The 18,938-nt window shown below is 37.0% G+C and overlaps 1 protein-coding gene across 1 annotated transcript in view; it reads left to right on the forward strand.

Moving 5' to 3' along the window:
- The window catches only part of MYO3A (myosin IIIA), a 259,169-nt gene that overhangs the window by 183,586 nt on the left and 56,645 nt on the right, over positions 1-18,938 (forward strand). Inside the window, exons 20-24 of the mRNA XM_078151955.1 lie at positions 68-156; positions 1,631-1,760; positions 8,541-8,620; positions 11,526-11,603; positions 16,160-16,365. Coding sequence (XP_078008081.1) covers positions 68-156; positions 1,631-1,760; positions 8,541-8,620; positions 11,526-11,603; positions 16,160-16,365 — 583 coding nt within the window. The remainder of the gene's footprint in view (positions 1-67; positions 157-1,630; positions 1,761-8,540; positions 8,621-11,525; positions 11,604-16,159; positions 16,366-18,938) is intronic.

An 18,938-nucleotide genomic window follows, 5' to 3' on the forward strand; every position in this document is an offset into this window, starting at 1 on the left:
TAAGCCCTGATGTGCAAGACAACATGATGGTACCCATATTAAGACCCATGATGTATGTTTCCTATAGAAAAATTTGAAGATAATTTGAAATCAAAGTACTTCTGGAGGGCCAAAAGACTGGAACTTACTTTTGGAATTCATCATTATGCAGGAAAGGTAAGACAACCTAAAAGTTAACCCCATGTTTTCCTTTTATTTGTCTCTACACAAAAAGAATAAAAATGAAAATATAAGCCAATAAACTTGAACCCTATAATGAAAAGGTTCATATCCTGGAACCTATGAACTTAATTTTTTAAAAAAGATATTTTCATAATTATATTTTAATACAATTTATTTCCTTTGTGATCCTATGTATTTTATTTCATGCATATAAAAACATTATTGAGAGAAGGAGTCCCTAGGTTTTACCAGACTGCCCAGGGGGTCCATGGTGCCTGAAAAAGTTAAGAACCCTTGCTATAATGGGATGACCTAGGCTAGCATCACTAGTTGGCTCACATTGTATCTCCTCTGGCTTCCTACTCTTCTTGGCCTTACTATTACCTATTACAGTCTCCCAAGCTGCACAGTCTCCACTATACCTAGTCTCTAGGAGCATGATGCTACTTTTTGTTTTTGCCTGGCGGGGAAGGAAAGGAAAGAGGGGGGAAGGGACCCCAGCAAGTACATAAACAAGACTCCAGCAGGCAACTCCCAGATCTCAACAAAAATAAGTTCTAAGTAGGCCCTGGAGTTTTTCAAAAGGAATTTTTAGTAAGAAACTAGGGGAAAATAAAGATGGGAATAGGGAGAGGAAAACAGAGGGAGATGGAGAAGCAAAGCCACAGAAATGGATGAATTTCAGAGAGTATAGGTTTCTGATACCAATCTAATTAAATTCTAGCCATGGATGAGATTGCCCAACATAGTTTATGAGGGAGTTCAATCCCTGGTTCCTTTTCTTGATCTCAAACTCCAATCTGAAGAGCCCCACCCCTTTTTGTGTTTTCCCCCTCCTATTCCTTTCTCTGACATGCTTTCCCAAGGAGTGGTGGGAAGCCTTGGCTTGGAAACTCAATTAATCCACCAGGTAATCAACCCTGATGAACTACCTATTATATCAGAGCAAACTTCAGACCCTCTGGCATTCACCAAACCCATGGTTCCTCTCTGATGGAAGGCAAGCTGCTATTCCCCAAATGGGGTTTATAAGGTCATAGGATCATGAGATTTAGACCTGGAAGGGACTTTAGAGATCATGTGGTCCACTCCCCTCATTTGATAGATAAGGAAATTGAAGCTCAGAGACAATCACCCAAGGTTACACATAAATAAATTTAAGTTCTCATGCAATTTGCTAATGAACTACTTCTACCTAAGCCTCCTAATAGTTCATTTTTCCCCTTATGTCAAAGAGCACTGGGGATATATTTCTACTTCTTTTCGACAATCATACTGTCTTAGGATTACAATGATCATTAGAAAGCCTCCACATTTCATAGTACCGGAACACAAACTATGGTTATGGAATAGACATCATAACAAGGGTGTTTACACAAGGATCACATCTTTCTTTGTGTTCTTAGCACCCAAAGCTCTGTAAATGCCTCTCATAATGGACAATCGTGACCATGTCCTTTATCAACAGGTCCTTTATAATGCAAGTGGGTTCTTAGCTAAAAACAGGGATACCCTTCCAACTGACATTGTGCTGCTCCTGAGATCATCAGAAAACCATGTCATTCGACAGCTGGTAAACCATCCTCTTTCCAAAACAGGTAAAGAATTTGCCTTTAGCTTAGATCTCTTGGTAAGATCTGATTGTCTAGTGGTGTCTGTCTTTTTAATTAGTTATCTCTTGGTCCTTTTAAGCTTACTAAGTATGCACTACTGATTGCCTCTTCCCTTTCTTTCCCTCCACACCCCCCCCCCCACCTGCCTCCTAAGTCTTCTAAAGCAGAGGTTGTTTCTTAAACCAGGGCCTGTGAATTTGTGTTCTTTTCTTAATATTTTTATAGCTGTATTTCAATATAATTAGTTTCTTTGAAAATCTTATCTATTTTATGTCTTTAAAAACATTATTCAAAGACTACCAAATGAGTCACTGACACCAAAAATGTTAAGAGCCCACTTTAAAGATATATGTGCATATGTCAGTCTGATGGATAGATACATATTATATCTATCAATCAAAACCAGGCTTACAGCTTCTTTGAAGGATACTTCATTACTCCAGATAATATGATCACATCCTTAGGATTTACTGACCTCCAAGGAACTCAAAAGAATTATGTAGCATTTTAGTGAAGGTATCAATTTGTATAATATCAAATTTGGAGACTTTGACTATTAAGGAAAACACTAAAGAGGAGTTTCCAATACTACTAAGTTATCCCCAACCTATCGCTCTTCACTGAAGGTAGACCAAAACCTACATGTCCTTTCATTTTCATATCAAAGAAAGACATTTTGGTAGAGTAAGGATTCTCTTTCTTTAGGAAATGTGATTGATCATATCTCCCAGAGAAAATCTGTGATTATAACTACAACCCACATTCCTCCATAAAATATCTAATGAAGTTCAGCATATGAATCATACTCTGAAAAACAAAAGACCAGTGCTTGGTTGTACTTGGAGGACAGAGAAGATTCAGGCATTGAACCAAAACTAGGATTGGGTGATCGTGACTTTGTCTCTCTATACTGAAATTTAGAGGGTGCTGAAAGTATGTATACTCCTTCAGCAAGCAGAAAAGGCTAACTTTACCCATCTAATTAGCAAAATAATTCATTAAATCAAGACACTACCAGGTGGTGCTTTCCATCCCTACCTCCCCACAGTCCTAATCCCAGGCATGGTCCTCTATGTCCAGTTCTGCCCTGCTTTCCTTCCCCAACAGTGTCCTTCCCCAGAAGCAACCTCACACCTCTGCGGGCTATAGTCCCAGGAGATCTCTGTCAACAAGTTTTTGTGTCTCGAGATCTGAAGCTACTCCATTTACCCAGCTTCCATCACCTCCTTGTTCAACTTCTTGCCCCAATTTCATTTTGCGTGCTCCAAGGGTCAGAAGTGCTAGGTATGGCTCTGATCAGAAGTAAGGGCCTTAATAAAAAATTTTTTTAAAAAAACAGAAACACTCAACTTGTTTTCCTTAAATTAAAAAAGCATTAAAAATTTTAAAACTAAATTTTTCATTTTTAAACATTTAATTTTTTAAAAAATTCAAATTTTTAATCAGAATTATTTTTTTAAAATTAATTATATAGTAAATTTTTTTAATCTTATTTTTAAAAATAAAAAAATTAACAAAATTAACAATAAGATTATTTTCATAAAGTTACACAAAGAGAAAGGGAGAGAGGCTAGGCTCTAAGATACCCATATTGCAATCAGAAAATCGAATTTACTCCGGTTTAACTGAGGAACAAATGTTCCTAAATGGATGACTTTGTGCAGCCCATATCTTTAATCAAGTTGAACAAAGATTTCTTTACCATCCCGACAGGGTTAAATAAAAGTTACATATTCGTAAGATCTAGGATCACAGAACTAGAGTGGGAAGGGACCTTGTAATCCAGTTAGTCTACCCCCTTAGTTGTACAAATGAGGGAACTAAGGCTTAGGGAAGCCTAGCAGATAAACTTTCTCAAATTAAAACCTGGAACCTAAAGCCATCTCTGACCAGCTTTACCTACTGTGCCAAAATTTTGTGCTAATTCAGATAGAGTTCTCTTGGTTACTGTGAATATATTCAATATTCTTTTTGAAGTTGTAATCATTTCTATTTCATTTTCTGATTTCTTAGCTGCTAAGTTGTAAACTGTATGAAATTGAAAAACCTCATAAATTTTCATTTCATTTTTAAATGTTCCATAAAATACAAGATTTAGTTTTTAATCAGCTGCATATTAAAAATGATAGCCGATGTTTATAGAGTGATTTCAGTTTTACAAAATGATATATTTATACACCTATGTATGTATATGATCTAATTTGAATGCTGAATATCATATGTGTCCCAAGACTATCCTGCATCCTATATATTCCAAATAAATGTTCTCCAAAGTATCAGAATATGTCAATACAATACACAAGTTCCCTAGAAACTTCCGAGGCTTCGCCATATGCCTTAGACCACAAATGATTCATTGTGGTTGTTTTATGAACTGCCACACAATTTTGCTTGTTTATCCCTCTGTAACGGAAATAGGACAGACTGTCACTTCCAGAAGTTTCTAGTGCCACAGATTCCTGTGTCACTCTCTCCCCTCTCCCACCCCACACATTCCCTTCCAACCTCTTCCAAGATTGAGTAATGTAGCCTGTCTCTACAGTGAGCAGCACAGAGTTCCCTTTTTTGCCCAGGATCATAGGTATTCAGCCAATGGGGGGAGGTGGGGAGGAAGGACCAGAGCCTCCTGAGTAAAGATACCACTCAATTCAAGCAAGCCACAAGCATACTATGTGCCAAGCACTGTGCTAACATATTGTAAACCAAGACAAAAAAAAAAAAACAGACCCCACCACCTGGGAACTCTCATTTCTCTTTTGTATATAATAATATACAAAATATATATGAATAAATAGATAGATGAAACATTTATTATGTGCCAGTGTGCTAAGTGCCAGGGATACAAATACAAGCAAAACAGCCCTTGCCCTTAAGGTGCTTATATTCTAGTGGGGGAAAACAAAACGTAGAGGACTGCTATGGTGTGGGAGGCAGGGAGGAGGCAGCCAGGAGGCTGGGCCCTGGCAAGATAATACAAAAGCTTACCTATAAGAATTGGGAGGTCCAGAGTTGAAATCCAAGCTGGGGTTGGGGGGAAGGGAGTGGGGAGGGAGAGAGATGCCTGCAGCTAGAAGAGTCAGTAAAACATCCAGGTAAGAGATGGTATTTGATGTGAGCAATGAAGGAAAACAGGCATTCTAAGATGTACAGCTGAGGCAGGAGTGCATTCCAGGCATGAAGTACAGCCTGGGAAAAAGCCCAGACAAGAGATAGCATGTTAGTGGATGGTGCCTTGTACTTGAAGTCAGGACACTTAAATTCAAATTACAACCCAGACATTTAACAGCTATGTGACCTCGGGCAATTCACTTAATCTCTCTATGCCCTAGTAATTTCATCAGTAAAATCAGAATATTAGACTCAATAGCCTCTGTTCCCTGGCCAATCTAAATCAATGATCCTATATCATATTGGATTGTAAGCTCCTTGAAGGCAAAGGGCTGTCTTTTGCTTCCTTTTGTATCCCCAGCACTTAGCACAGTGCCTGGCACATAGTAGGCAATTAATAAATATTTACTTATTGATTACTATGTAAGTAGTAGCAAAAAAGTTCATTTGGCTGGGGCCAGGTATGTGTAAATGGAAACAATGTATAATAAAACTGGAAAGAAGAGATAAGGAACCACTGGAGTTCATTTAGCACAGGAATGTTAACACAGCCAATGCACAGATCTGGGGCATTGGGGAAACCACTTTAGCAGCTATATAGAGGATAGGCTGGGAAGGGGAGAAGCCTAAGGCAGGGTAGCTATAGTGCCCATCCAGGTGAGAGGTAATGTGGGAGGGAGAGGAACAAAAATTTCTTAAGTGCCTACTGTGTGTCAGACACTACAGTAAATGTTTTACAATTATTATCTCATTTGATCCTCACAGCAACCCTGGAAGGTAGTTTCTATTATGAATCCCATTTTACAGTTGAAGAAACTGAGGCAGACAGAGGTTAAGTGACTTGCCCACAGTCACACAACTCGTATCTGAGGAAAGATTTGAACTCAGATCTTCCAGACTCCAAGCTCAGTGATCTATCTATTGTGCCACCTTGCTGATGGGTGCTCAAGTGTATTGGTGGCTGAGTGAGTGGAGAAGAGATGGATATAAGAGATGTTGTAGAGACAGAATTGGTAGGACTTGGCACCTGTTTAGATATATAGGATGAGGGAGAATTGAGGATAATTGGTCGTTAACCTGTGTGCAGAATGATAGAGGTGCTTTCAATAGTCTGCTCTTTTTTTTCCAAAGTGATTTTTTCCCAACATGCAGAATGCTTATATATGTGTGTGTGTATGTATATGTGTGTATATGTGTGTGTATATATGTATATGTGTGTGTGTGTGTGTGTGTTTATAATCATTCTGTATCTGGGAATCATTCCAGGAAGACACAGACACATACACACAAATATATCAACATGGCTAATGTATAAGTTTCTTTTGCTTGAATATTAATTTTTGTCACAACAGTCTGTTTTTGCTGATCCCCCTTACAGATCCAACAGTCTGTACCCACCAAAAATTTGATAGCTATGTGTAGGAAAGAAAAAGTGGGTATGAAAAAAGTGAGTATCTTGAAGTGCATATGAGTACCAGGGATTCTCTTAAGATGTCATTGTCCTTTGTGCACATTCTTCTCTAAGGCAGTTTTAACTCTAGGCAGTTTTAAAAGGCTTGAATTCCATGGGTTATTCGTGTAAATTAGTGAGCCAAATAATCCTTCCATCTGGTCTAGATCTGGCATTTATATGGATTTTAATATCCCAAAATGAGAGCCAAATCACCCACTTGATCAGAATTACCTCTAAGGTTCCTCAAATTGTGGCAATAAAAAGCATATAACTCTTCTCCCTTATTTCTATCCCTACACAAGTACCTACAAAAACTAAAGAAATTTTGTCTAATTTTTAAAATGTCTACATTCACACAACTCTGCTTGTTATGAATGCTATGGTTGTTCAGTTGTGTGACCGTGGGCAAATCACGTAAGCTCAATTGCCTGGCCTCCCCCAAAAAAAGTCTTCTCCAGCACCACAGTTAAGGATACAACTTCCTAAATGACTCAACAAAGAACAAATGAAGCATTCCTTTCATGTAAAAATAAGCACTGTAGTACAAGTAACTCCCATGTGAGAAAACTCCCTCTACTCGTGCATGTTAGCACCTTCTCTGCCATGTGTAGTCGTAGAGAATTTCCTTAAGCAATGAGAGGTGAAGTGACTTGTTCAGAGTCACACAGCCAAAACATGTCAGAGGTGGGACTGGAGCCTAGGTCTTTCTGGTTTAGAGACCAACTCTCATAATCCCTTGGAGCTTATTATTATGATATGAGATATGATCTTACTCCCCTTTACCACCACATTGCTACCCACTTGTCCTGTTAGGTTTTTTTTATTAAATAATGATGCTTTTTCCGTAATGTTTTGTAATCTTGAGTTTGTCAAATATGGATTTGTTGTATGCCTTTGGGTGTAAGTTTGGATTATCTATTTTGTTCCATTGTTCTGTTCTATTTTTTTCCCTCAATTACCAGCATGGAAGTAGTGGACAGAGGGCCAATCTTGGAGGCAGGAAGGTCTGGGTTCAAGTTTTGCTTACAATATGTATTCACTTGATTGACCCTGGGCACATAACTTAAGCTCTCAGTGCCCCAGGAAACTTTCAATGACTTAATTTACAGATCATTTGCTGATCTGATTCAGAGGAGGGAGACCTTATACTGCAAATTTCCTATGCTGATAAAATCACAGGTCCAGACCTAAAGAAAGTATTTCTTTTGCTATTTTTTCAATAATTTAATATTTTTCCCCAATTGCATATAAAAAAATTTTAACATTCTTTGTTCAAATTTTAAGTTTCAAATTTTCTCCTTCCCTCCCTTCCCCCATCAAGAAGGCAAGTGATTTGACATAGGTTATACATGTGCAGTCATACAGAACACATTTCCATGTAAGTTATACTGTGAGAGAAAACACAGACAAAAAAAAAGAGAAAAATAAAGAAAGTAAAGAAAAAGTATCTTTGATCTGTATTCAGGCTCTACCAGTTTTTGCTCTGGAGATGGACAGCACCTTTCATCATAAATCCTTTAGAGTTGTCTTGAATCATTGGATTACTGAGAATAGCTAAGTTATTATTCATGGTAGATTATCACATAATATTGCTATTACTGTCTACAGTATTCTCCTGCTTCTGCTCATTTCACTTTGCAAAAGTTCATGTAAGTCTTTCCAGGTTTTTTCTGAGAGCCTTCTTCTCTTAAAGCACAGTAGTAGTCCATCACAATCATGTACAACTTGTTCAGCCATTCCCCAATTGATGGACATCCCCTTAATTTCCAGCTCTTTGCCACCACAAAGAGGGTGCTATAAATATAAATGTACACATAGGTCCTTTTCCTTTTTGTTTTTTATCTCTTTGGGATACAGACCTAGTAGTGCTATTGCTTGGTCAAATGGTATACATGGTTTTATAGTCTTTTGGACATAGTTCTTCTTTTGCTATTCTTATAAGTTTGTTCTTCCATACAAATTTGGCTGTCACTTTATCTAATTCTATAAAGTATCCCATTAGCATTTTGACTGGATAAATTAATCTGGGGTTGCTTTGCATTTTTTATAACATTGGCTCAATCTAGCCATATGCATTGGATATTTCTCTAATTCATCCACCAAGTATTTTTATAGCAGAGGGGAAGGAGAGGAACATGGGTTTTTAAGAACAAAATAGTCTTAGAATTCTAGGAGATATGTTAATTTGATTTACCTTTCCGCAGGTAATCTGCCATATTCTAAAAATAAAAATGTAATAAACTATCAACTAAGGACCTCACAAAGATCAATCAACCTGTCAAAGGTAGGAAAATGTATTTTTTCATGGTAGCGGATCTAACCTTTAAGATGGCAATATTTGCATTGCCACTGAAGGCAAGCAGTCCCTTTCTGAACTTGATATTTCATTTTTGCTTAGCCAGATATCTTTGCATTTAGAATCCCCTCTAGGAAGTATATTAAAAGTACAAATCTATTATGTATTTTTGACCATATTTTTTATAATTATGTCTTTATTTATCTGTAAGACAAATTAAAAGTGTGTTGGTTAACATATGAGGTTTTCATATTCTGTGTGTGGGCCCCTTATGGCACAAAGGTCATCTTTGGGAAAAGTTTCTCTACTTCCTGAATCAGAGAGTTCACACAGATTCCTGGGGGGAAAAGAATCTTACTACTGGACAGCCCAACTCTGTCCTTACAAACACACTGGCCAAAGATATCAGAAGCAACTTTTTTACTCAAAAACTACAAAAAGGATGATCCCACCCAAGTGCTAGCACCTTCTTTCCTTAAAATAACTTGTATTCACTTTGTATTATATATCACACACACACACACATTAATGTCTTCATATCTCCCCTGTTACAATGTAACCTCCTTGAGGACAGCAACTGTTTCATTTTTGTCATTGTACCCCAACCACAGGGCCTAGTACTTCGGTGCTTAATAGCCAAGTGTAGCAGTGGTTAGAGTTCTGGACTTGGAGTCAGGAAGACCTGAGTTTAAATCCTCCTTCAGACACTTTTTTAAATGTATGATCTGGAGCAAATGATTAAACCTTTCTCAGCTTCCATTTCCTCAATTGTAAAATGATCATCATAATAGCATTTATATAGCCCTTTCAGATTTGCAAAGCACCTTTCATAAGCGAATCTCATTTGGTCCTCACAAGAACCCTGGGAGCTAGGTATTATTATCCCCATTTTACAGATTAAAAAACTGAGGCAGTCAAAAGTTAAGTGACTTGCCTAGGGTCACACAGCTAGTAAGTTTCTGAGGAAAGCTGTGAACTCAGATCTTCCAGACTTGCTGGACTGGAGTCCTGCACTCCATTCGCTGTGCTACCTAGCTGCCTCAAATGGGAATAATAATTCCCTCAAAATGGGAACAATAATAGCACCTACCCCATAGGGTCATGGTCAAGATCAAATGAAATAACATGTGTAAAGCACTTTCCAAACCTTAAAGTGCTATATAAATACTGATTATTCTTATTTTAAATAATAATAATAAACTCATTGATCAAATAGATTAAATTTTTTTTAAACAAAGAAAAAACGCCACAAATGACTCACTATGGCTTCCAAATTCACAGTCTCCTCTGGAAGTCCCAATAGCAAAGCCTTGCATCTGGCTCTGGTAAAGAATCTTCTAAGGCAGTGGGTCTTAACATTTCTGTGTCAATGGACAAGGGTGTGGTGATAAATTATTTCACAACTGAACCTTCTCTCCAAAAGTAAGCTTGACACCGTTTTAAGTTTAATCAGCATTATTAATACTTTCTTAAGTCTAGACACAAAACAGAATAATCAAGTCCTGATTTGTAACATTTGCTGATTTCTAAAATGTAAATTTAACATTTTTTTTGATTTAACCATTAGAGAGAGCAGATTTGAGCTGCCCGTGGATTCCTTTGGCAGTCTGATGAAGCCTATGGACACCTTCTCAGAATGTTTTTACATGCATAAAATAAAATACAGGATTACAAAAGAAACCAATCATATTGAAATACAGGTATCAAAAGTTTCTTATTTTAAGAGAAGTTCCCAAACACTATGTTAAGAGCCCCCCATTCACAATCCTTTAGACTCACCAAGGCTTCCCATGGACCACTCCTAGTACTGAGTCCTGGACTCCAAGAATCATAGGATTACAGGACTTAGACTTGGAAGGGCCCCTTGAAGACCGTCTATTCTGACCATTTTACAGATGAGGAACCTGAGATCCAAAAAGATTAAGTGACATGCCCCACCTCACACCAGTGATACATTCTGACTCCAAACCCATTGCTCTTCCCACTTCAATATGCTGTTTTTGTTACTATTACTTTTTCTTTGTTCCGGCAATAGTAACTCACATTCATGTAGTATTAGTAGGTTTAAAAGCACTTGCCCCACAACTCTGTGAATGAGGTAGCTATTAGAAGTATTATTATCCCTGTCATACAGATAAGGAAACTGAGACTTTGGGATGTTGCATGTCTTGGCACTTGCTGAGAAGTACATGCCTGGTTACCAATCAAAGTCTTTTGACTCCAAGACCTGGCCTTTTCTCACCAAGCTAATGTTGTAAGGGCAAAAGAGAGATCAATCCAAACAAGAACAGTTAGATGTGCAATCTTATCACTTTCAGCTGGGAAGATCCAGGATGGCTTTCATCAACTGCCCCTACCTTCCGCTCTGACCAAAGCTCTCCTCTGCTTCAGCCATATCTCAGTGTATTCTTTATCTTCTCTCTAGGTTCTCTTACCTGCCCAACATTAATTCTCCTTCTGGAGTTTTTTCCCTGTAGACTACCCCACCCCCTCTCTGATCTCAAGACTTGTCTCTAGTCTGTCTTTTCTCTATCTCAACGAGTTGAGAGCTGGGGTAACCTAGTCTATATTTTCCACCTAAAACTTAATTCATGCTTTCCATCTTGCTGTATGTTGCTTAAGGTTGAGATTTTGTCACACTCATTGGACAGCTGGATTACATATGTGAGACCAACCGAGGCCACCATGATATTGACAAAATACTGCAAGCCAGCACCTGTTCTTTACTAAAAAAGTCACACGCCTTTGATGTTTGTGTATTTCTGAGTATCTAGCTTTATCTTCAGGATACAAAATGGCACAGTCTATGGGGGAAATTTTTGGCCTTCCAATCTTAAGTCATGAAGTAGTTTACAAATACTTAAAGTAGAATTTTCCTTCCTAATTTTTCTAGGGAGAAAATGGAGAGTCAACATATCTTGCAAGAGAGACAACCAACATGAAAACACAGACTGTTGCATCCTATTTCAGAGTAAGATATACACTTGTTTCCTGTGATTGGGGGTGGGGTGGAAGGGGAGGGTTAGTAGCTCAAAGAATTGCAGGCCAGAAGCTAGAGACAAACCTCAGAGAGTCATTAGCAAAGGAGAACGGTTTCATTCATCATGTAAAATTCATTCTAAGCAGCCCAAGTTAGAGAGTGGTGTCAAAAATATATGAATTTGGTACATTATAAGAATTTGCCTACAAGATGATTAATCAACATAATTACTTTGCCAAATCTCTTGCCCTTAGAAGCAGCTCACAGAATCAACAGAATAAAAATCATGATGGTACAAAACCCCACGTCAGAATAGTAATCATAGGTATTTCTTCTCCTTTTTCCTGGATGGCCAGTGTTGGAGATCAGGGAAAGGGGTCAGAATATCTCTCCATCTCATCATGTATCACCTCTACTGCTCACAGTGGGACACACATACAGATGTTCCTATAGTTACAAATCCTTAAATGAAGAAATGATACGAGAATAGAAAAGGGGAGAGGGGGTGGGTAAGAGGAAAATTCAGCTGCTTATGAAGTAGTGTGGTATAGTGGAAAGAACATGGGACTGGGAATAAAAAAAAAAAAAACAACTCTGAATTCTGGTCCTGGCTCTGCATTCTGCAATGCAGTGTGATTGTGAGCAAGTCACTTAACCAATGTGGGTATCAGTTTTTTCAACTGCAAAATGAGAAATATGGACTAGAAAATCGGTTAGGTCCCTTCTGACTCTAAGATTCCTACTTGTCTATTCAAGTGAATTGATCACAATTAATTAACTAAGGGGAATAAAGCTAGAATAGACTAAAGACTTTTAGAGGAGAAAGTAAGAATTGAATAAAATAGCAGCATTCCATATAATAATTGTGATGGAGATGAAGTGAGTATGCTTGCAAAGGATATATACATATTTATATATATACATTTTATATACACATATAGATAAATTACATATATATTTTATATATACACATATATTTAGATACATGTAGATCAATAGATATTGGTAGATAGATGGATATAGATATATATTATGTATATAATATAGTATAATATTATATATTATAAATTAATATATATATATAACATATATATGCACTTTTATTCAAGCATCACAAAAATCATGTGAAGTGAGCACTACTAATGTTATACACATATAAATGAATTAACTGAAATTTAAGGAAGTTAAGGGGCTTGCCTGTGGTCATACAGCCAGTAAGTATCAGAAGCAAGATTTGAACCCACGTTTCTTGATGACAAGTGTAGCATTCTGACCACTATGCTATACTACTACTGTACTTCCCAGTATAGAGAATTTGACTTGCCTGTCATATAATGGAAGTTATGTATCTTTTTACCTTTCTGCATTGTTTCATTAATATCCTTAATTTTCTTTAAATGTGGAAGATAAACATCTAATCCACTTGACAGGTGAAGATATGCTACATCATTCTTTGTATATAGGGGTACTACTGGAGCGCCTGTAATTAACTACTCCTATTCACCCATAGCTACAAAATAACTTAGAATGCTTTACTTAAAATGCACATGCTCATGCACATACACACACACACACACACACACACACACACACACACACAGTTTCTTGAAGTTCTCAGCAATAAGCTTGACATCCAATAGTTACTACAGACTCCTGCTTTCTACCCCAGCTATGAAGAATTTTCTCATTCTCACAATAAATTGCTTAGCATATTACTTAGCATATTACTTGATGGGTAACAATGTACTTAGTAGAGAATTACTAACTCGAGTTTGCCCTTTGCCTGTCTGGGTTTCTTTAGATTTATGTGTTAGGGAAGAACTATCAAATGAATTGTCTTGGTATAGCACATGAGAGGCAGCATGGCATAATGAATATCTGAGAGCTAGCCTGAAAGCCAGAAAGATCTGGGTTCAAGCTCACCTCTGACACATAACAGCTCTCTGGCCCTAGACATCTCATTTAATATCTCACTATCATAGGCTGTTCTCTAAAGACTAGGTTGCAGAAAACATACAAGCCTGCATTGATGGTTTCTTTTCCTGGTAGTTCCCTATATGCCATGACTAAGAAGTCATGGATCCAGTCCCTATCCCATGAGGAGGAAGAAAATTCCAGAAATAGGAAACAGCCAGTGAAAACTCATGGGATAGGAACTGCACTCGTGATTTTTTTCTCTGGTTTTCTTTAGGTCTCAACTAAAATCTCCTTGTGCAAGAAGCCTTGCTTCATTTCCCCCTTATGCATTCCAGGCACTGTGCTAAGCAATAGGGATACAAAGAAGGGTAAAACAGACCCTGTCTTCAAGGAATATACATTCTAATGAGGATGCACATCCAGGATATATACAGAATAGACAGAAGGTAATTTGAGAATGGAAGGTACTGGCCACTAAGGGAAGAAAGAAAGGGCTAAAAGAGTAGAAAAGGAGTAGCAGCATGAGAAAGTGACCTAGAAATTTGAGAAACGTCTCTGGGAGTTTAATCCTTGAGAGGACCCCTGGGATATCATAAGTTATTTTGAGGAGACTTAGGAAATATCCAAATCTGTGTAATTAAAGAGCTTTTACTAGAATTTCCATTGCTGACACAGTCGTTGCTGATGGCTAGATCTTTTATCTCCTCTTTGATGCACCATTGTGCATTTTAACTCAGTGTTCCCACTTGGTACCCTAAGCAGCTCTCTAAGGCTATAGGCTACAGATAAGTTGCTGATCAGCATTGCTGTAGGAAGTTTTCACACTGGGAGTTCTCCACTTGCATGAAATAACATTTCTCTTGGTACAACTAGGGGGCACAGTGGATAGTGTACTAGACTTGGAGTCAGGGAGAACTGAATCCAAAACTAGCTTCAGACACTTACTAGCTGTGTCTTAGGCAGACCTAGGGCAAGTCACTTAACTTCTGCCTTGATTTCCTCATCTATGAAAGGAAGGTAGTAATATCACCTTCCTCCTAGGGTCATTGTGAAGATAAAGTGAGATGCCTGTGAAGTGCTTTGCATACCTTAAATGCTGTATAAATGCTAACTACTATGATAGCAATTACTACTATTACCATTATTACTACTGCTAACTTCCTCTGCCAAAAAAAAAATCTGATTAACCAGCATATTGAAATAGATAATTCTAAGATAATTTCAGATAACATTGGGTATGGTTTTGAAATCATTTTGCTAGCCAAACCTCATTCTTTGAACCTCAGCCCCTTTAAAAAGCTGTACATAGAAACTATATATAAAAGCAAAGAAAAAGTGGTTTATGTCACATTATAGTCTAGCTTTCGAAAGAGAATCTTGTAAAAACAAACAATGGCCAGGAAGAAATAAGCAAAGCACATCCTCTAGAAGTGGCTAAGCCCCCATTTGGCATATGTTTGTGCCTAGATAGATATGGATTAGACTCTCTGTATACCTGAAGAGATCTACCCATCAATGGCTCAAGCTCTGTCATACTTCAGCAATAAACAGTAATCCTTACCATGCCATACCATGTTTTCTACTCATGTGGAGTATTTTTGCAGTAATTTAATTTTTGTATTAATTTAACTATCCAGTGACCAAACCCTTAATAATATAGGGTATCCTAAAAATTTTATTGCATTTGCTAGATATTGAAGGCCACAAATGCACTAAGATTTTTGGGATACGTGGTATCTGGTATTAGAAGTAGTTAATGGCACAATAGATAGAGTGTGGGACCTGGAGTCAGAAAAATCTGAGTCCAGCCTCAAACAGTTACTAGCTATATAAGTCTGGGTAAGTCACTTAACCTGTTTCCCTCAATTTCCTCAACTGTAAAATAACTTACTTCACATGGTTGTTATGAGGATCAAATGAGATGATATTTGTAAAAGGCACTTAGTACAGTGCCTGACACATAATAGGTGCTGTATACACCCCTTTTCTACTGAATAAATCCTTGATTTTTAATGTCTATGTAATTGAAAATTGTTTCTTCAACAACCTTATCAAAATGTAAAGTAAGGCATACAGATGGGTTTCACTTTATTTCTCTGCCTATATAATATAAACTCAAATTTCATTCATTCCAGCAACTCAAAGTAATTTCATTCACTAGAACTTCACTAATTGACATTAATTTGTTCATTCTGGTGAGCTAAGTTGAAGCTTACTATTGCATTTTCTATAATTAATTGTAATTGATAAGCAAATTAATAATATAAATAAAATTGGCCAAGGAGCCTATAAACTCTATTAGTGGGCAAATTGTGTATAAATACGTGTTTTAAGCATGCTTTAGCAAATAATATATTATAGATAATTCCCAACTATTCACAAAAGAGGGTCTATCATGGATCTCTGCTAAGCAACATTCTCATGACTCCTAGTTACTGCATGAACCTGAAAATAACAAATCTATATTTCATTTTTTTTTCAAAATAGTCTGTGATTCAGTCTTCTCGTTAATTTGTTTTTATCTAAATTAATAAGGTGTTATGACACTTCCTTTCTGAAAAATATTTTTATAATGAAAAGAAAGGATTGATTAAACTACAGTGGAAAGCATATGTCATCATGTCTTATAGTATTCCCTGATGGATTTATTATCGAAGATGGTGGTTGGCCAGCCTCACTTCGTTCGTTGCATCAAACCAAATAATGATCGCCGGGCCAGGAAATTTGATAACGAGAAAGTTATGTTACAGTTGCGCTACACGGGAATTCTGGAAACAGCAAGAATTCGGAGGCAAGGTTATTCCCATCGTATACTTTTTGCTAACTTCATAAAGCGGTATGTGAATTCTTTGTAAATATTCATATTCTATGGGTACTGATCTTTCTCTTTTTTAATATATTTGTATTTCATTTAATATGTCCTAATTACATGTAAAAAATTTTAACATTCTTTTTTAAAATTTTAGTTCTAACATATTTTCCATATCATCCATGTTGCAAATAAAACACAAGGAAAAAAAAAAAAGAAAAAGAAAGTTTTTTTTAAAAAAGCATACTTCAATCTGCACTGAGAGTTCATCAGTTCTCTCTCTCTCTCTGGAGGTAGATAGCATTTTATCATCACAGGTCCCTTGGAAATGTCTTGGATCAGAGTCTTGAGCAGAGTAGCTAAGTCACAGTTGATCATCCTTCCAATATTGCTGTTACTATGTACAATGTTCTCCAGGTTCTGCTCACTTCACTTTGCATCAGTACATATAAGACTTCTCAGGTTTTTTCCGAAACTATCCTGCTTGTCGTTTCATATGCATAATAATATTCCATCGTAATCATATACCACAACTTGTTCAGACATTCCCCAATTGATGAGCATCCCCTCAACTTCCAATTCTTTGCCACCACAAAAACAGCTGCTAGAAATATTTTCATACATATAGGTCCTTTTCCTTTTTCGTTGATTTCTTTGGGATAAATACCTAATAGGGGTATCAAAGTAGTAGGTCAAAGAGCATGCACATACTCCCAAATGGGCATACTCCCAAATTCCTCTCCAGAATGGTTGGATCAGTTCACAATTCCACCGAGAGTGCACCAGTGTCCCAATTCTTCCACATTTCCTCCAACATTTGTCATTTTCTTTTTCTGTCATATTAGCCAATCTAATAAATGGGAGATGGTACCTCAGAGTTGCTTTAATTTGCATTTTTCTAATCAGTAGTGATTTAGAACATTTTTTCATATGACTACCGATAGCTTTGATTTCTTCTGAAAACTGCCTGTTCATATCCTTTGACTGTTTATCAATTGGGGAATGACTCATGTTCTTATAGATTTGATCCAGTTCTCTCTGTGTTTTAGAAATAAGGCCTTTATCAGACAAACTTGCTGTAAATTTTCCCCTGATTTCCTGTATTTCTTCTAATTTTGCTTCATCAGTTTTATTTGTACAAAAACTTTAATTTCATGTAATCGAAGTTATTTATATCACTTCCTGTGATCTTCTCTGTCTCTTGTATGGTCATAAACTCTTCTCTTATCCATACATCTGACAGGTGTGTTTATCCATGCTATGGATACTGAGCTTCCTTTGTGTACAAAATGCCAGCTCAAGAGAAAGCAAAGTAAGAAACAGGGTTGTTTTATTCCAGTCAATTTTTATTCTCACAAATTACTCTATAATTTTAAAAAGAGAAGCCTCAATTGACTTTTATTGCCAGAATCTTGCCAGTTTGAAGAACAGATAGGATTTGTTGTCTACTAGTGTCTGTATGATAAAATATAATGTATGCCATAACCATACTTTTTAATTGATTTCACATAAAGAAAATATATCCTACATAAAAATATTCTTAATACAGAGGGAACAATTTCTTATTGATTCATTTTTTAAATATTAGAGGAATTTATAGACTCATAGAATTGGAAGGAAGAAGTGAGTTTATCTATTCCCCTGATTTTATGTGTCAGTAAACCAAGGCCCAGAGAGTTTAGTTGACTTGTTTACATCAGCGTTCGGACTAGAACCCAAGTCTGTGTTCCTAAAATCAGTGATCTTGCCAATATATTGTGCCATTCAAGACCCATTCTCCAGAAGCCTCCTAATTTTCCTCAAACTTAGTGTCTTCTCTTTGAGACTAAACCTAATTTATCCTCTATATATCTTGTTCTTTGCAATTTGTCTCCCTCATTAAACAATCAGCTCCTTGAGAGTAGGAACTGGGTTTTTTTTTTCTTTATTTGTAGCCTCAGCACTTAGCACAGTGCCTGGCACATGGCAGACACTTAATAAATGCTAGTTGACTGACTCACTGTCCTGTTGTGTTGCTCAAGTTTAGTAATGTAATTATTACTGTGAATGTATAAACCAAAACAGCTCTAACAGTAAATTCCACCCCAAATATGGTATCAAAACCTTAGTTCAAAAGGAACTTCCAGCATAAGACACAGTTGGTTCCTTGAAAGAGATTAAGGTATGAAATGATGTTAAGAATGCTTCAGAAAATTTGAAATCTTAAGCAGTATGTAAGTGATGCATAGTTTCTCACACACACTTGAAAACCCCTCTATTTATTTTATTAGGAAGGGTTTTTTCTTTTTTTTATAAAAGCAAGAGTCAAGATTTGGCTAAGCAGGCTGCAGATTCTAGTTTCTTCTAAGAGGCATTTTTTAAGTGATCCTTTCTATTGGTCCAGAGACTTATACTTTGGGTAAAGGCTAAAGGGAAGGTTCAGTGTTTTTGCCTTAAATTGTGTTGCTAGTAGCTTAGCACAATGCCTGGCATAAAGAATGTACTTAATAAATGCTGTTTGTCCTGCATTCTTGAGGACCATGACATTAGGGAGGTGCATGACATGCAAGTAAATTGGATTTAAGTGAGAGAGGGCTGTGCAAAGTCACCGGCCTCACGCT

Source organism: Phascolarctos cinereus, unplaced genomic scaffold (assembly GCF_003287225.1).
Source record: "Phascolarctos cinereus isolate Bilbo 61053 unplaced genomic scaffold, phaCin_HiC Scaffold_1;HRSCAF=81, whole genome shotgun sequence".
Classification (NCBI taxonomy): Eukaryota; Metazoa; Chordata; class Mammalia; order Diprotodontia; family Phascolarctidae; genus Phascolarctos; species Phascolarctos cinereus.